At 36.2% G+C, this 20,501-nt stretch overlaps 1 protein-coding gene across 6 annotated transcripts in view; it reads right to left on the bottom strand.

Annotated features, from left to right (window-relative positions):
- Positions 1-20,501, bottom strand: part of TOX3 (TOX high mobility group box family member 3) — a gene marked incomplete at its 5' end in the record, with an annotated part of 76,944 nt that overhangs the window by 26,729 nt on the left and 29,714 nt on the right. The window contains one exon of one of the 6 annotated variants that reach the window (XM_080552893.1): positions 145-4,419. The exons of the other annotated variants lie outside the window; for them this stretch is intronic. Coding sequence (XP_080409019.1) covers positions 145-192 — 48 coding nt within the window. Of the gene's footprint in view, positions 1-144; positions 4,420-20,501 lie in introns of those variants that run through there. 6 annotated transcript variants of the gene reach the window in all.

The raw sequence follows: 20,501 nt of genomic DNA, 5'->3' as shown, positions 1-20,501 counted from the left end.
TTTTTTATTTCTGTAAAACAAACTTTTTCAGAGGTTTTATCTTGCCAGACCTTGCCAGAGAAAACAATACCAACCACAAAAAATCACAACTACCCCCACCCAAACCAAACAAAAACAACAACAAAGTACAACAGCAAACAGTACCAGCAGCAGCAGAAACTCTGCAACAAGCACTTGATGATTGGTAACCATACACTTGCAGAGATTGTTTTTCTTTCCAAGCAAGAAACCCTGTTGTGCTCCCAGAGCAGGTGAGCCTGTCCTGAAAGGAAAACCACTTTGCTCCAGCTCAATTTGCTCTTGCAGTGCCTGGTGCCTGACTGTTTTTAGCAGGGAAATGTTTCAGACCGTGACTCTCTCCAGTTCCTGCAGCATCCTGGAGCAGTGGGGGGCCAAAGAGTGATCCTTTCAAGAGAGGTTCTTTCCCTGAAAACTCCAAAATCCATTTCACAAAATAAGACCAAAAGTCAAATGAATGAAAAAAGAGAAGTTGAGGAAACTGTAACGACAGAGGATGAAAAATGGAACATGGACACAAAGAACTGGAGCCTCATGTCTCTTGTGAATATACTGTCTTTGAGTCCTGATCAACAAAACAGAAGAGATCAAGTTGTATCAAATTCCACACATCATATATACTTAAAATGCTGATTCTTTCAACCTGTATCATGCATTAAAGCAACAGAGGCCCTAAAATGATAAGTACACTGCCTCATAATTATTTAAACTGTTATCCTCAGCTACTGAAATAACGTCATCCACCTTTAAAAGTCCAGATGTCACCCATTTTGGGGAGAATTTAAAAAAAAAATGAAATTGCACATTGAAGTTACTGTCTTGGCACAGAAGGATGTGTGTGCGTGGATTTGGGGCACAAAGATATACTACTTCATCTCAACATGGAGGTCGACAGGATAGACTTTTTTCATGTTGGCCAGTGGCAAACTAAGAAGGATTTACATGAAGGAACACCAATGGTGCCAGTAGAGCTGTTCTTTCTACAGTAACCAGAAATATATATATATATATATATATATATATATATATATATATATATATATATAAAGTTTTTCAAATAATACCTAAATGCAAAGGCACAACATGCACTAACAACTAGCTCTAATACTGGATAAATAGGATAAGTTGGAACAAACCCAATCCTATTTTCATGAGCTTAGAGTCTTAGGGGCTCCAGAACCTCAAAATGGGAATGCAGCTGATTTTTTTTTATTTTTTACCTCAGAGGGTAAACTTCTATATTGTTTTGATCTACATGTGTTCCTCACATCACAACTGCTGCTGGTTTGAATGCCAACCATTTTTTCCTTGTGACAGCATACTTTTCCATTTTATTAAGGCTGTGGAGGCAAATGACATAATGAGGAATGTCTTAGCTAGAAGTTGCAACTGTATGGCCTTAGATTCACTCTGTTACTGGGGTAAAATATTTAGGACTCTATTGTATATGACTCATGTACTGATGTCAGAACCTGGCACATTTAAGCTTTTGTTAGTGTGGGTCCTAACTAATATCACTGAAATTTATTTTTTCTTTCTGAATTAGAAATCCGTTTAAGGCACACAATAATTATCAGTGAGTATTGCTAAGATTAAACTTCCTTATTATCTAATGGTACCTATAACAACAAAAGAAAATAAAATGGTTATTATCTTAAGGACCTAAACAATTCAAAAAACAAATTAAGCTTAGAGTGAAATAAGAACTGGGTTAGAAATCCTCTTCTGAACAGTTAGTCTGCGAATGTAATTACTGAAGAAACTACAGCTAATCAGCTGTGAATTGTATCCATTAATTAGTATTTGCCCTGGAGAAATGAGAAAAATCAGTAACAATGTTAACACTGCAATGCACTGATGAGTACTGAAACACAGGGCCCTCAGCATTTAGTCAAGCAGGTGGCTCCAATGGTCCAAGTAATTTAAAAAGCTCTCACCTGAAGTGCGGAGCTGGAATTACAAAGCACCCCTTGCATATCTTTGTATCTATATAAGGCTATAATTAATGGCTTTTAATTTAGAAACACTTTGTGATCAGCTGGGAACAGTTATAAATCATTCTAAATAGAACAAGGGGTTCTTGTCTATTTTAGTAAAATAATTTGGGAAAGATGTTTTCTGTGAAATGACTCTTGTTACAATCAACACCTTTCTCCATGTATTTTCTGAAGGATCCCTTGCCCAGACCCCTCATAAACATGACAGAGCATTCCAACACTTGACAGCGGGCATCCAAATTAAAGGCTAGATCCCCCAATTAGGTCTGCCCAGGTACAGTCCTGTGGGGTCCCATCTCTTATGTTTCCTTGGGACAGAACAAGATTAAGATGCAGTACCTAGTCCAGATATCTTTTAATTTCATGCTGGCTTTGTGATGGTTTGCAAATGAGTTAGCCATAGCTATGAGCAAGGTTTTGCATAAACTTTTGCATCTAAAGATCCTAGCGCACCCCAGGTCTGTAACTACAAAAGCAGATTTTTTTTTTCATCTTCCTTTGGCAACATATACCATCAACCCATTTATACAAAAGTAGCTCTGACCTTTCAAGCAATATCAGCAACATCAACCAAATGACATGCTAAGCACACTACTACTAATTTCCTTTGTTTCTAGGAATTCAACAAACTCCATCTTAAATTTCAATAAACATATTAAGCCTGAGTACCATAACTTCCTGCTGCAGCAAATCAATGCAAACCATACACACGTGCTGATTGCACAAAATAGACTGCAAACAAATGAATCCTCTTCTGAACTTGTTCTGATTCACAGCTTTTGTTGTTTGTGAAAATTGTTGGACTAGAAGTATGACAGTTCAGTCCTATACTCTTTGAAAGGCCCTTGAACTGGCTCTGCTGAAATCTGTAAGCACTAACAAGAAGGCTGTTAGGAGAGACCACGTGTTTGCTTACTAACTCCTTGTATAAAGAACGTCAAGGAAGCTGATTGATTCTAAAATCGCTTGTTGAAGCTCTTCTCTTAGCTTTGACTACCCAAACCAAAGTCCAACATCTAGACCTCTTTTGTAGGAAGGGTCTGTATTTGTAATGCCAAGAGAGAATTCATGCCCTCTATTCTATCACATGCCCAAATGAAGACCAAAACAACTCCTGGTCAAGCTTTAAAAAGCACATCACTGCCCCACTTCTGCAAACTGCACATTTTCTTTGACCAAACATAGGCCAGACATTATGACTCCTGTCTGTGAATCAAGGAATTAAGCATGTTTAATCAGAGCAGAATGCTACTTGGGTTTCCAACCTACCCTCTGTAGCTACCAGAGCATAAAAATTGTTTGGTTATGAAAGCTCTTAGACTAATGAATTCACATGAATCAAGGAACCAATGTTTTAAGAAAGAAACCTGATGGTGGGCTTCATTAAAAAAGCCTTGGCAGTTGGAGATACAGATCAGGAATTCAGACTCTGTGGACACTTAATGACTACCAAACAATATCTTCCGACAAATCCCAAAGGTTAAATAGAAGCTACTATTCGAGTTCTTGTCCTTTTGCAACTTTGATGAGTCAAAAGCCACAGCAAGAAATAGGCAAGAGAAGTTTACACCACAAAAACGTAATAAACAAAAGTATAAAGACTAAAGCTAATAACCAATTCTGAAGATGTTATGGAAACACAGAATAACATTATGAACCTATAAAAGTTAATGGGAATTTTGCCACTAATTTTAATGAAGGGATTATTTTACTTGCAATATTTAATCAGTATTATTTATTTAAGCTTTGTACATTTCTGTCTTTAAGTCAACCCAATTGTGATGCTACTCTAATTTGAAAAACATTAGAGCACCACTATTCATTAGCAAAACAAGGCAAATAGAGAAATACCTAAGGAACCTAAAACATACAGGAGCCCAAACTTCTATCAGAGCATCTCAATGGAACAAACAAGAATTTTTATAAAACTGCTATTTTATGCTTCACAGTAAAATTAGATTAATTGGGCAACTATAATACATTTTCTAAATAACTCCTTTCATAATAATGCTAGTTATTTTAATAATGCAGCCAAATAGAAACCATTGGATGGGTTATTGTTCCAGCACAGAATAAAAGCAAAACCATGGAACACGAATAAATGTTCCAAATGAAAAAAAAAAGAAAAAATTCAAACAAAATATTTACAGAACACACAAATGAAACACATTTTGTCTTCTTCTGAGAACATACCAGGAGATTTATAAAATACTGAGATTAAACAGAATGATTGTAATTCTGTACTCAAAGATTACAAATCATAAATCTGAGAATAGGTAAAAGATTCATTATAAATGATTACAGATTCCCCCTCCTCCCCCTGTAGTTTTTGGTTTTGTTATTTTTTTGTTGTTGTTTGTTTTGTTTTTTAAAGAAAGCCTTATCCCAACCCTTACTTCAAACCAGAACTCGGACTTGGCTACCATGACTCTAAGAATCCTTACATAATTATTAGTTAATGTTTAGTCAAAACACACATTTTAAAGTTTCTCAGGATAGTATCTTCAGACAAAAATTCTCAGTGGCTTGATGTTCAACTCCTGCTTGAAGAACTAGTGCTAAATTAGTTATGTCACAGCACTACATATCCATTTGCATATGTATTTTAGATAGTTGCACACCCGAATTCTATCATTTCTAACGTCAATTTATTGCTTCTGGAAAACAGCAGCCTCAACTGATCACATTTCCAGCAGTTTTGCAATAAGATTAGAAGACATTTTTTTTTAAAATACAGCCATTAATACAAATCATTCTTTTATGGTGTGAACATGTTCATATATTTTATATAGAATAATATCTACTTGCACAAACATATATTATGGCAAGAATCTCAGTTCTATCTTCGGATGTGGCAAATTAATTCCTCAGAGGTTACACTATCCTTATGAGTGAAAAGAAAGATAACGATCCCAAAAGATGTAATTACAGACCAAAACTAAATTACTTTGCAGGTCTAAGTACTGTATCTTAATAATTTCACCAGAGAACATCCTCACTGCATTTGGGCAGATTTGATTTTGCTGCCTGACCAATAATTACAGCTCTGGCAAATACAATGCCTGATAAGGACATCAATTAAGAATGAGCATTGTGTTATTTAAAAAAAAAATCATCATGTTCACAGCCCGTTTGATTGAATGAAATGCCAAATTAAATTAATGGAGATTGCTAAGTCTAGCTGACTGGTGGGGAACCATGCAGAAAGTGGGACAGCATAGACAATAAACTGTCTGTAATTAAAAGATGAGAAGCTGGACTAATGCTACTTCAGCCTGATTACTCCACACAAAACAATATACACTAAAATTATTCTGGCAACAGAAGTAGATGGAGTGGGAGGAAGCTTTTTTTTTTTTTCTTTGGGGGGGGTTGTTAAATCATCAGCTATCAGGATCTACAAACAAGTGTTTCATCAGATGCATTACATCAAATATTGGTTTTTGTCCTCAGGAAACACAATTTATTTTCTTAGTGAAAGTAAAAATAACATTTCTATTCTGGATAGATTTCCAGCTAATCTCTGTAGCGGCTTTACTTTTAACTATGATGTGTTCATAGCAGGAGCAGAGTGTTCTTTTATGGAAGAGCAAGTCCTTCATGACAGTTTCAATACTTCAGAAACAGTAGGTGGCATTCATATTATTTTATAAAATACAAGTACTCTATTTTATTTTTGCTACTAGAAACTATAAGGCTGGCTCACAGATGTAACATCACTAAATCTGTTAGGGATTTATACTCATAAATGAATGAAGCATCTCTTAAAACATGAGATTTAAAACCTTGTAAATAGATAAGAACTAATTTTACCTCAGAAGGGATGCAAAACGGTATCCTCAATTTAAATGCTACATAGCCTACTCCTAAAAATATCTGAACTTCTCTGGCACAATTCTAATGTTTTTGAAGAAACACCACTCTCTGCCAATTACAAAAAGTATTATTTACCACAGACAACAAGTAGCTACTGGAGTTGTCAGCACTGGAGGTTAAGCATTGATTCACTGAGTTGAAAGGAAATGGCCAGATGCAGCCAAAAGGCCTTGCATCTGGGTCAGCCTTTGACCAAATGCCGAAGTAGATGAGGTACCACAACTACATTAAAGAACAAGCCAATAGATGTGTGTGCATAGGGTATTTATATATGCACAGAGACAATACATGAAAACTACACTTTCTGATGAATTTCATGATGTAGTGGGCCACTTGTTAATATGCCACGTTCATACTTGAGCCTTTCCATTCATATTCTTACAGCAAAATTATGATCCGTGATTACTGTAAAATAGCACAACAAAAATCAGCTTACTACATTCTGCTCATTTCCAGACTTTTTCAGAAGATTTCCAGAAGTACCTTCTGGAAGTAGGCTCATTTCCTGCTACGTTCTGCTATAAATTTTCTAGGAAAGATCCTAGTGCATGTGTGAAAAACTACCTGGGAAGTGTTAGGTTTAGTGACTTCGCCCACCAGAACTTACTACACTACAGATATTTCTATCATTTTCCTACACCTAAAGATTTCCTAAAACACCACATCAGGTTCCTAACCTTTAATCAGCTGCTTAATAATTATGAGGAAATGCAGGTCCCACTGGAAACAAAAGGAGTTCCTACAGTGTTTCCAGAAGCTTTGTTTGCTTAAGAACACATTGCTGATGAGCAACCAACAACAGACAGGAACACAAAATGTTAGAATGAATACTTTTAAGTACCCAGTTTTGCAATCACATCTCCAATGTTGAATTTTGGGCAAATGAATAATCTCATTAGTGGTTCATTAATTATTGAATCTCTATATAAGTGTTTGTACCATCATATATTTGACAGTCTTCTGATATTTAATTCTTAAAAACCTTTAATTCAGGAGACCATTCAAATTTGATTTGAGTCTTAAACATCCACCACACTAATTTTTATATATGTGTCTTTACACATAAACATATGTATGTATGTATACACACACTTATACTGTTTGCTTACAGACAAAAAAAAAATCAGTGGGATGAAATACTTGAGCAAGATCCTAAAGAAAACAGACATTTATATTTTATTCATATATCCTCAAATCTCCATCACACACAGTTTGCAAATATTACAGATTTAAAAGTTTTAGGAAAGCAATTAGAATGAAAATATTTGAAATTACTTTAAAAGCTTTCAGCCAACAAATAAAAACTTCAACAATAACAATAAAAAGCACTGACTTAATCTCTCTAATTCCAGCCCAACTCTTTAATATGAATTCCTTCAGTGAATTCCATGGCCAAAAGCATAACTGAATGATATTTTGCCAAGTGTGATACTGTGCAATCTTAGAAACAGTAATGAAAGGAATATTTAATGGTCTCATGTTAGACATTTTCAGATCTCTTAAGAAGGATACAGTCTATAAAAGTTTTTATATGCAAGAAATTTTTTTGTATGAATATACACGATATTATTATTCTGTTGACTGACAGTCAGGGCAATTCAATATATTCCAGACTCTTAATGCTACTTATTCCACATTTAAATGCATAAATATTAAAAGGTGGTCTAAAGTGCAGTACTGGCCCTAATATTCATACAAGATTAAGGTGTTACAAAATTAGTTTGAATCTTGACATTTCTCTCCAAGACAAACATACCAAATGCTTTGCTGTCACATGTTCAAAGAGTTCCAATTTACCATGTTAGCAAGTTGTAGACAAGGATGTATTTTCCATTCCACTCACCTTGGCTTCAAAGAAAGTAAAACTGAGAATCATACGTGGATTCTGAGTATCTCTCTGTAAACACCTACATATATTAAGACTATTTTTCCTCTGTAGAAGGCTAATAAAAATATCAAGTTTAGACCAACCCACTAATTTTCATGGAAAAAAAAAAAAAAAAAAGCGCTCCACAAGATCTACAGATATTACTTCAAAGAGTTCTGATGTGCAATCACTATCACCATACCCTGTTGTTGCCTGAAGGTTAAAAATACAAAAGACCGAATGTTAAGATAACTACAACCAGTAACAAAGGCAAGGAGAGGCAAATGTAATTTTAAGTATTTGCTAAAAGCTATATTAATTTCTTTTTTTGCTTTTTAACCTAGAGTTGTTTGTGGTGATAAGCTATGAAACTATTTTCGTGATCGCACACATGTTACTGAAATAAACCAGAGTAGATGCAAATGCCGTGGAAGGAATATATTGCTAAAATGCAAAAAGAACTTACTTATAGAGATACGTCTCTTGCTTGTACATATATATGTGTAATATTTTTTTTTCTTTTTTACAACTTTGTAGCAATTTAAATTTCAAATGAAAAAGGTCTCATCAAACATGCAGTTTCAGAGCATCTAGTTAATGTATGTATTTTATGAGTTACAGTTATCTAAACAGCTCACGTTATACATAAGATCTCATTTCTGATAACATCAGAGGCTAGAAGGAAGATGAATTACACTTTTTCCACAACTGCTCTAAAGAACCACAGCAAGATTAAAGCACAATTGCTCCCTTTCCACGGCCCTGTGAGACAGGGAAAATGTCTCTATATTCCATGACATTTACCAAACAGAAGGAGATCAACAGCCTCTCAGAATGGCCTCAAACATGTACACGTGGACAAAATAGCTTGCCAGGAAGACCCAAATGAAAGCTGTGAACCTGATTTTGGGACTGTCCCACCAGACTACCTTCCCACGTGCTGCAGGACTGCAATAGCAGCACTGGTGCTGGCTCCTGGTTCATGGCTAGAGGCCCATACCTTGTGTCCTGCTAAGGGACAGGAGCCCACTGGCACACTGGGGACTGAAAGTCAATGAGGTTCTGAAGGGGGAGCAGCCACATCCTCCTCCTGTCCCAATACACCAAGCGCAACATTAACGGTCCTTCTTTTAACTCCCCCCAGCAGGGATACGAGACCATGCTACACCAGTGTTTGAGTCCCTTTTTGTACCCAACAGCTTGAGTTTAACTGCTGTAAGGGATACTTCTATAGGGGGAGAGGGGATGGAGAATGCACAAATACAAAACTGGTTTTGCCATAGGAACATTTCTGTTTCACCTTCCTCTTTCAGGCATTAAGTTCACACAGCCAATGTGTTAATCATGTCTACCCCCGTATTTATTTCATATAAGCTGTCTAAGCATTGAATCTAAGCATTTCTTAACATAATGACAGCATTTTATTCTTAGAATCCTAAGAAATAGTTTTATATCACTATATTCAAGATTACTGTAACATTTTCTCACACGAAATTTAAAGTGATGTGATTATACTGCAATTGGGCTATAAGTAGCTTTTCTTTGAATCTTATATCAAATTTCACTCACTCCAGCAAAAACCATAAATTCTATTCTAGACTGTGATTCAGCTCTACTACACTAGCAAATTATATCAGGTTTTAGATATAAAATTGATAAAGGGTGAAGCAGATGCAGACATTTTATAATAATCATAATGGAGGATTAGTCAAGACACTTTCAGGATAAAGTCGGTACATGCACGAATTCATAAATATCTCAACTTGCAGCCATGTTGATACCCCCGGTTCAAGCATTTTTTTCTGAGATTAAACACTTTCCACTTTAGAAAATATAACTAAAATCAAACAGCACACACACACACAAAAAAAAGAATTTTTGAAAGTATTAATTCTACTCATTATATGCAAGACTGTACAAAGCAATACCATCTATTGCAAAGACAGCCTGAAGAATGCAACTCTGCTCTCATTCTCTGAATGAGAACTGGAGAAAAGCCACCCAGAAACACACCAGTGGCTCCAACCAATTGTTCCAGTGGTTGTTACCCTCAGCCAAGATGGGGTTGGTGGCAGCAAGGGAATTTTACACTTGGTTTCTTTGTCCCTTCATAAGTTTCCTAAGGGAGATTTCTCACTTGATTATTTATTACTGATTTCCAAAGCATGCTTTACGTGGCAAATGTTTTCCAAACTCTGAAAAAGTGATTATCCCTGTTTTGTAGGCCTCATAAATTAAGAATCATCTCACAAGTAGATATAGGAAAAAGAAGAAGCAACAACAGCAAAAAAGTATATATAATAAAATAAGTACATAAAGCCTGTTCCATTTACCAGGCAGACCTGGGAAACACCAGGTTGTCATCTCTCATGAAGCTCTGCTCAGTGATAACTCGGCTGCTTGCAATACCCAGGCCAAGCAGTGTTAAGGCTAGTGGGTGTGTCACCCCTCTAAGCTGCAGCATGCAATAAGCGGTGCCCCTCTATGTGGAACAAACAGGAAAGCACAGATGAGGCCCAGGGATTTCCTATGATAATCTCACAAGAGAAAGCATGAAGTGACTGTAAAAGAAACTGACTGCCAGGCAAAAGATTCAGGAATTTTGCTCAGGTAAAGAGGTTTTCCAGTTTTGCAAAAATTATGTGTCGATATAATATAGATATGGGTGCATGTTTGAAACACGCATATAACATCACTTGCTCCTGTTTCTTCATCTTACATCAACCTTAAACCTGGTAGATCTCTCCACTGCTTTTAGTTGGGGCTGGATTACAAATCCCACAGCAGGGAGGCCTCGGGAGAGTCTTCAGCAACAACTAACTTTATTTAAACATGCAAGATTGAATTGGATGCAATGCTCTGCAATAACAGTAGAGGAGAATTAAATTGAAGAGTGGAATAATCCCTCATGCTAGCTTGTATTCTTAATTTATGCCACTGAGACTAATCAGGCTTAATTTATCTATCTTTAGCTTCCCACTGTTCCATTCCATCCTAAAGGCAATGTTTTGGGCAGCAGAAACTTATTTTGTAGGTGAGTAACCTACTTTAATTGCATTTTCATCCACTACTAAAGTCTAGCATTTTCTTCACTTAATTGGGTCACTGTATTTCTTCTTATAAGTGGGCACAGAAATTACTTCTGATATTGATTGCAGACCCTGAGGTTCTGCTGAGAGATGAGGACACACAAAGGGTACACTGCAAACTCCATTTATGACTTGTGAAAGGATTCCAGTTTCCCTCAAAGCCTCCACTTCAGGTAATAATAAAGAATAAACAAACAACCAAACGAACATGAAAATTCCTAACGTTGAAATATTAACAGTGTATATTATACAGGTCAATGCCAGTTAAGAAAAATCAGGTGATTCTGTTTATAATTTTATGTAAAATGCATCCTGACTGATGGCCTCACCCGCACAGGCCAGGAGTATGCTGCACCACACAAAAGCCAGGCCTTGCGAGTTTTCAGGTGATATTCAGCTCCAGTATTTCAGAATGCTAACCACTAATTAGCATTAAAGAGCATATTAAATAGCACACCAGGCATCTGAGAATGTAATTTGGCCTCATAATTCTCAGATGCCAGAGAAAAAACATTGGTTTTTAATATAAGACCAAAAATGGTAATAAAAGCTCTCCTGAACAGTCAAGTGCTTCTCTTCATGTCTTGATATAAGCAAATCTGAACTTCGCTACATGTACATTTTTGAGTTTCTTTTCTTGAAGTATAAGAGACACCAGATCGCAGTGGCATTGCCTCTGCGGAGTTGTTCCACAGCTCACAACTCATGCTCTGAAAATATTCTCCTAGTTTAGCGGACTGAGACATTTCAGTGTCTTATGCTATTCACACTAAAGATGTGAAAAAAGTTGAATATTTCTTAGTGTAATTTAAAATCATCAGATTTAACTTTAGTATGAATTCAAACTGTATCTATGAAATTAGCTGAAATCTTGCCATGAGATTTATAGGAACCTGCCTTGTATGAATGTTGAAACTATGAAAAATATTCCCAGGAATACCTGTTAAATACACACCAGGTCAAGTAACTGGAGGTCAAATGGGAGAAGTCCCAAGCTTATATTCGTGTAGCACTCCTCGTTGTTCGTCATTTGCTGATGGTATCTGAACTCTACAGAAACATTTGTTATGGTGTCTCCAAGACAGTATCTTTTTCACATTCTGATGGAACCAGAAAAATACTTTGGGCCATAACAGCTTCTGGCAGACAGTAGCCTGCTACAACTAGCTAGAAAAGACCAGGAGTTCTCTCACATTTCTCTTACATTTTGATCCCACTTTCAATTGCCCAGACATCAGAAAACTCTGTAAAGGAAAAAGGAGACCTGCTCTCAGTGCACTCTTGGAAAAGTCCTACATGTAACTTTTTTTTTCCATTTCCCATGGCAAAAACTGTCTCATTACCTTATTATATTTTGTCTCATATAATAACTTTACCCCATGTTTTTTTTGACAAAGTCAGATTAGATTTCCCTGATATCAAATTCTTACCTTGCATAAGAGTTGAGAACTACTATTCCAACGTCCAGTTCTGGTGAGCAAGTGAAATAATGCTAAACAATGCAAGGGAGCATGAAACATAAACACTGCTTAATGAGTTCACAGTAAGAACAAATCACAGTAAATCCACAAAGGTTGGTTGCTTCCTTGTCTGCAAAACTGTGGAGATTTTGCACTACCCAGTTTTTGTTGTTATTTGTTTGTTTGGTTTTGACCTGACTTGAAAGACACTGTACAGTGTCAGCATGAATGCAAAGGAAAAGGCAGAAGCAGAGGAATAGTATATGATGCTCTGGCAGTTCTCTCACCACCAAAAGAAGAAAACACCAACCAAGGAACACCTAACTGGTCACAGTAAAAAACAAGTATTATTATAAATAATTATTTTCTCTTATTTTGTACAAGCATCTACAATCATTTCTGGTAATAATTTATTGTCCAGTGATTTTTAAACTTAAAACACCACCACCACACACACAAAAAATGTCGTATAAAATAATTTAAAAAAAACAACACCCTCAAGCTAATTGCTTTGCATGATCTGTCCTGGAACCATCAATACAGTTCTCCAGTAAGCCATTTCCTTTGCTGATCAAAACAAGGTTTCTCAGTGGTTCTTCCAGAATTTGTTAAGAATAACATAAAATATATACGTATTTTTAATGGGAGAACTGAGTTGTGAAATATGATATATATATAGCCTGGTTTTGAGAGGAATGCTACAGCTCTGCTATAAGATGCTGTACAAGTGCTGGAAGCAGACAAAGGTTGGAAGAAAGGCACACAAAGGTACAGTGAGGCAATGGTTATCAGAACAGGTTAATAAAAATTAGCTTAGCAGGAAGATAAAAAAAAACTTAAAAATAGTAAGAACAAAGGAATGAAAAACTTTGAGGAAATTAATGCACAGCAAAGGGCAGTTCAGCATTCAAAATTAAAAGAAAAACAGCAGTTCGTGATATGTTGTAAAAGAAATGATTTTGAAAGCTTTTAGAAGCAATTCAAAGCATACATACACTTTCATATGAATGTATTTTTTTCATAATTTGAAAGAATGTACAGCTTGTAACAGTGAATAGAAACCTAAACTGATCTGCTAATTCCAGACAACTAGAACTTGTAAAGAAAAATGTGTTTTTCTTTCATCTCCTGTACATATATCTTATTTATACATATACCTGTACATGTATCTTATATTTTCACCTCCTCACAACAATGGAACCTTGTGCTCAAGCACAAAGAAAATTCTGGGTAGCATATCCATGATAGTCCTTCACACATCTCTCTCTGCTGACCTGTCCTTACTAATACTGAACCCAGGCCAGGCAGGTTACAAGGGACACAGGAATGTTTTTCAGTGCTATAATCTCACCTTCATCCAACCATATATACAAACTATTGGTTATAAGAAACACCTCCACTTCTATGCTGTGTACTCCTGGGATATTTGACACGAGCACGCTCTGTCCATTTGATATAAATTAACCCTCATCGTTTTTGTTGTGGAACATTATGGTGAAGGTTTTGTTTGTTTGTTTGTTTTTAAGTAAACAAAAATTTGTGTAAGGGTTATCTAGGAAACCAAGGAACAGTAAGAAAACAAAAGAGCTCTGTAGTGGTACTTTACCACGGAGAAAAATGGTGAAAGGTTATTTGCCAGCATGGATCGGGCTTTTCCATTTGATTCAGATGGTGGCGGTTGTGCACTATATTCCAGTAAGTGGAATATCAGCTGTATCTAACTAGCTACTATAAGAAAAATAAAAGGGCTATCAATTCTCATGTTGACATATAAATATTTTACCTTCTGGGAAAAGTTTCTGCCATGTTGTAATATTTAACCATGCACGTGTGAAAGGGGGATGAGGAGTGAGTGTGCATGTATTGATTACATTCCTTATAGACGTATACACTAAATGCTTCATAAAAAGAATGCTAAATTGAAAGCCTGTCTCTGTTATACGGGAAGTCTTACGCTCCCTATATAAACCCTGCAGCATTCTCAAATGCTAATTCTCTTTCTGTTGTGTTCGCTCTTCCTATGTTTTGCTCCATAAATGCAGATTTGGGGAAGTCGGGCCCCTTTCTGTTCTCTTCATCCTCTCTGAAGCAAGACCCATGTTGCTGGCTCCATAACCTGTCTTCTTCAGAGATATAGAATGGTATTCAGTTTGTGAATCTCACAGTACTTCAGCCTCATTAATGGATACTTTTATTATCAGGATCTAATAAAATGGCATTTTCACACACCCCTCTCCCACCAGAAGTTCCCGAGTCATCTAAACAACCTTCAACATTTAGATTCAACATCAACAACAGTGAATGAGATTTAGAACCTACCTCCAGCTTCCAAAAAATGGTTATATGTTGGGTTTGATTTCAGCTATCAGCAGCAATGAGGACCAAACTAAGGGACATTCCAGTGACTACAATGTCAGCGCCGGCACCTGCTGCCATGTTGTTAAGTGACCCCAGGTTCCAAGAGGTTCGCATCTTGCATCATGCTTCAAACCTCCTGTGCATTTTCTGTTCACTCTAATTCATAAACCCTTGCTTATGCCATTACAACTTCTGTTGAGGTCACTGCAAAATGAAACACTGAACTCATTGGGATTTGAGGGTAAATGCAATTTAACATAGAGCATGAATAAAGAGCTGTGGAACGAACTCCTTAGGCTAGCTATAAAGACAAAACTTTTGTATCATGAAACCACGTATTTACTTACCAATGCAAATGGTCAAATTTTCAGTAACCAACTTGCTGGCTACAGGGAGGTTTTTTGAAAAAGTCAGCTTCTATACAGAAGCTGAATTATGAGAAAACTTGCCTGGAAGGGAGATGCTGGACACTTACAATCTTATTCACTCATTAAAATATATCAGATATTCTATACATAATTCACTCCTACTAAGGAATAAAATGCATATGGCCTAATGGAAGCAGCAATTATTAAAATTTATGTAACAAGTAGATAAATTATGCTTTGCTATCGTGCACTACCAAGAAGCTTATGGAACACAAGCATGATTAGTTCAGGACAAGGAAATTTATACATGTAAGAGTTAAAGCTTAAGAAAAGAGATCTGGCTTATATCAAGTTGACGCTTCAGATAAGAGACTGCATTATAACAGGTTATAGTTGCAAAAATAATTTTGATTGGCATATCATTTATACTAACTACTGCTTGGAACCCATCCAGAATATGCAGCGTACTATAAACTGTTAGGAAATGTATTTGTGTATTGTTCAATACTTCCAGTGTGCTTTATTTTGTAAATATAAGACCTGTTCAAAAAAAAAAAAAATTTTGAGTATTAAAATAGTTCTTTTTAAAAAGAATCCCCTTTTCTCTATAAAAAGAAGTATTTCACTAACAGCAGTTGATAATTCTGTTCAAAAATGTTCACGGTGAAGCTAAATAAACTTTCAATGGAAAAAATTTGATTGCTTTGTTCAGCTGCTCAAACAGATTTCTATCTCTACTTATTTGCATATTTCTGAATATTCTCTTTCAGGCCCACACCATTTTTGCTAGCAAAATCAATTTTCTGTTGGACAAAAAGTGAGATTTGGTCTAATGATTTTAAGCTTTTAAATAAACATGAACCAAATGGTGTAAAGAGCTCCCTTTTAAGAAAAGATCTTTGCAGTTTGGAAAGAAAAGAATTCTTCACGTTCTCAGATATCAATTGACAGCAACACATTTTAACATGGAGAAAAAAATATATACAAGGGCAAAACAAAAAGAGCCGCAACCTAATTGTGTAGCTACAACACAGATTGATGCTAAGGTTAATTTTTAACAAACATTGTGTACCTACGTCCATGTGCGAAGCATAAGAAATACTAAGCTATGATATGAAAGTGTTATTATTGATTTTCTAAGGCTCTAAGAGTAGTCATGTTTACGAAATTTTCTTCTGCACCTGAAGAGAAGTATTGTTCTAAAACTCCACAGAATCCTTAACAAACACCAACCAAATGCAGTTTTTCTAGGTCTGCTCAGCTCTGCTAATAGTTATTGTTTGCACAACTGTAACTAAGTACATTACCAACTAGTTGTTCAATCTATATAAATTTAAGAAACACACATTGCCAAGGAGTGACTCATATATCAGTCTATTATATGCTACAGAGCTGACTGTATTAAACAAATCACTTTCCCTACAGCTGAAGAATAGAAGCTATATACAGAGCAGAGGTTATTGTCTAATTTAAATCTTGGCTCACTTCCCAGAGCTGTACAAGATTCCAATTTGTGGAAATGTTACTCTCTGCTACTGCCAGAAAGGCTACAGAAAATGGTATTGGGTGCCTTCCAGAAATATGTCTGCAAAATGCCAATCAACAAGTCACTAAAGATTAACAGTATGACTGTACCAAATTAATTTAAATTATAGAAACATATGGCTAGGATGTTTGCACTGCACTTAACACAACACCTGCTTCACAAACAGCTAAATTTCCTTCCACAGTATAAAATAATACATGTCAAACACCTTAAATCTGATTCCTATAAATGGGAAAAATCAGTTAATAAACATTAACCAGAGGTTACCACTATTAGCTCAAAGCCACCATTCTGTAATGGCTAGGTCCCTTATTTATTTTAAGTTTTAACATCAAACCATATCAACTTGTCTTTTCCCATCATAGTAAAAGTAATTGGCAACAACAGAACTGAAGGAAAAAAAAAGATGACAGAAACAACCATCATTATATTCCACTTAAGCAATCCAGAACAGTATGTTGATTTTGCTAAAATGTGCTTCTCTTCCTTTAACAGTCATTCAAATACAGTGTTACTGTATCATAGTGTATTACAGTAAAAGTTGACATTCTTATGCAAAAGCCACTCCTGAAAGGCACAACAAGCTCATGAAAAGATTAAAAATTACACACCAGAAGCCAAATATTTTATATTTCCTTGATGACGTTTCCCATTATTTCTATAAAACTCTTTAATACATGCGATCTTGTCATCAAATTAAAAAAGGAAAAAAATCAGTGACAGTCTTAGAAATATTTACACATTACTGTATGCCATATTTCAATTGAAGAGGAAGGGAGCTGCTTTATGTTTCTCTCCACTGCTTTTCTATTATTGCCTAGCTAATGGAAATACATCAAACAAATGTTCTACAAGAGCAATAAATATTAAAGTTGACCTATCCATCTGGAAGAAATGAGAACAATACTGCTCACTTTTAGCCCAAATATGACACTGATAAATGAAGCCGTGAGATTCCATCACACTTTCAGCAACCTGGGCTAAGCGCCCACCACGTGATTCTTGTACCAGCAATTTTCTCCATTCATCTTCATTAGGCAGTCACTTGACCTGCCTCCTTACATCCCTGTCAAATTTGAACCTTCAGGGGGCTGGTTGCACTTTCTAACAATGTACTCTAAAAGCTGTGTTCCCTTTTGGAAAAAAGGCTCAGATGAACATGAAAGAGTACGAGAGCCATTTTTTTTTCTAGAGAGAGAACCATCAGATGTTAGTCATGATTAAAAAAAACGAAATCACAGGACTGTACATGCGACAGTATGCACAAGTGTTCTTACACAGCCTGGAAGAAACCACAAATAGGCCAAAGCAAATCACCCTTTTGGCCATCGAAAGACAATTACACATTCAAATGAGACTGTACATAACCTCTTGCCACAAATGAAACACCCTCCATTTCCTCACTCAATCACTGTTTGAAGCAAGCTGGAACAAGCAGCCATAGCATTCTTAACCTACCATAATAAGAGCATTTCATCACATTAGCAGTTTTACATTACATCCCCATTATTTTCTTTTTCAACAGTACAATAATAGCAGCACTGATTTGATTATTCTGTAATAGTGAAAATGAATACCAATTCAATATGAATTTGCCAGTATAATAAAAAGCTCCTAACAGGATTCTTAGAGACCTCCTAGAAAGACTGTTTATAACTTTATGATCACTTAGGGAAATCAGAAAGGCTAAAGGCACCAAAAAGCGTTAAGCTTTTGACATTAAAACCATCTCAAGCATTCATGCAGTTGCAATACCTTAGTTAGGGTAGATCTACAATGCTTATCTGACAAACATCTGATGTATTAACTATGTTTTTCTATAGCACACAAGCCTCTTATCTTTCTTTTTTAAAGAAGTCTTTAGAATTATAAATAGCACAGACTGTCATGGTAATGTAGCAATTAAAATACACCCACACAGATTTCTTTTAGGCATTAAGTTCTTCAACCCTTTTTCATGTTGATCAGGTCTTACATGAGTGGTTCCATACAGCTGCTAAGCACACCAGGGACTTACTCATCCAGGAAAACATCACTGAATGCAAGTAAAGACTGCAGAGTCAAACAGAAAACATGAAAGTATGATAGACAGAGTTAAGATGGTTTTCACTGTGATCACCAGAAAATGAACAGAGATGACTTCTACGCAAACCAATCAGTCCTTTCATGAATGGATATTTCCATCATGCTAGGCTGGATTTATTGCACTAAAAATTTTACTTTTCTGTTTAAACGCATTCAGACTGCAACTGACTTCAAGGGAAAACAAAGAACACGTCTTATTTTCTGTCATTACTTTACAGATCTCTACAATATCAAAAACTATGCTGAAATACTGAGTACATTTCTGAAAGCATGGACAAGAAAATTTATTAACATGATGTAAAATTAAAGATCGAGATCTGGTATAGATGCATTATTTCTTCACTACAGCAACTGTTACAGGTAGTAAGGAAGTAATAACTAATAACATGGTGCACTTTCCTGCACAACACAATAAACGCTGGTCTATGAGCTTAAATGCTGATCCAATTCTCTTTGTAGTCATAATTATATGTTCTCACATCTGCATTAAAGCAATCACATAACAATCCCTGGCAACATTTTCATCAGGCTTTTACAAGACAATGAATGATTCACAAGAAAGCCTTCGGTGGCAGTAGGTTTCACCTGCGCCAATCCAGCATCATGCTGTAGTAGTATTATCTGCATTGGTATCTGAGCCTTTCTGGAAGTGAACAAAATGGGTTCTCTCTTACTTGCTTGTTTGAGATGCTGAAGATTTCAGGCCCTCTGCACTGATTCCAAGTTCAAAGTGTGTCATGTTTTCTTCACTGCTGACAACATAGGCCTTGGCCATTTTCTTCATACAAAGGGATTCTTCTCAAGAATGAATGAATGTCTCTGCGATGACAGAGAGAATAAAAAACCTCACAAGTGGTTTTCAGGTGTGGGTCAGTCTACAGCTGCAGCAGACAGTTTATTCTCATCATAAAGCATCCTCTAAAGATCAGCTTTTGGATCCAGTGGTTCTCAAAATATGCCACATGTCCATCATCTACCACTTCAGGTTTGTCTGAGCTGACTTCTCCCATAAGATTAATACCTAAGTTAATAATGAAACAAACTGTCTAAACTGAATTTCCAGATACAAGATGACAAAGACTTTTTAGTGTTATACAAAATTCAGTTTGTGAATGAAACCTGATTCCAACAAGACTAAAACAAGAGTTTTGCCAAGGTCTAAAGTTAGAAAAATCAAAACACTACACAATGAAAAAGAGAGGCCTGAGGCAGTTTTCAAGGAACTTGGGGGGGGGCAGTAAGGGGCAGATCTCAGCACAGCTCCGGAGATGATCCTATGTATAGCAAGAGATGTAACGTTACAGGTCTAAGAAGGTAGGTCAGGGAAACCACCCTCAGGTCTCAGGGGGAAGAAAAAAGAAAAAAAGATGTAATTTCCCCTGCTTCCAAGAAGCCATATTAAAGATAAAATATCTCTATAGCCCTATATGCTAGAGCTAAGAGGAAAAAGACAAGCAAACAACAGATATTCCAAGAAGCGGCGTCAAACAAGAAGAGATGCAGATTTTCACCTCAGCTAGCTGATGTTTGCTGTGGAATGTTTCATCAAAAGTGATGACGATGTGTTACGATAATGTCAGCTTTACCACCACCATCATCTGTCATGCCAGGATTATTCTATAGCTCTTGATGATAAAGTGGCTCTTCACTTCTTCAAGACTGAGCAACTCCAAAGCAACCAGAAAAAGTATTTGCTAAACACCTTGAAAAAACAAACAATCTACACAACAACAACAACAAAAACTCTACATTGATTGAATTAGGCTATGCATACATTAGTGCAATATCCTATCTGGAATTAGCCTTTCTCTGAGCAGAAACCTCAGTGAGCAGTTGT

This window comes from Anser brachyrhynchus, assembly GCF_964034855.1.
Source record: "Anser brachyrhynchus genome assembly, chromosome: 12".
Lineage (NCBI taxonomy): Eukaryota > Metazoa > Chordata > Aves > Anseriformes > Anatidae > Anser > Anser brachyrhynchus.
This window is presented reverse-complemented; position numbering and strand designations above follow the sequence as displayed.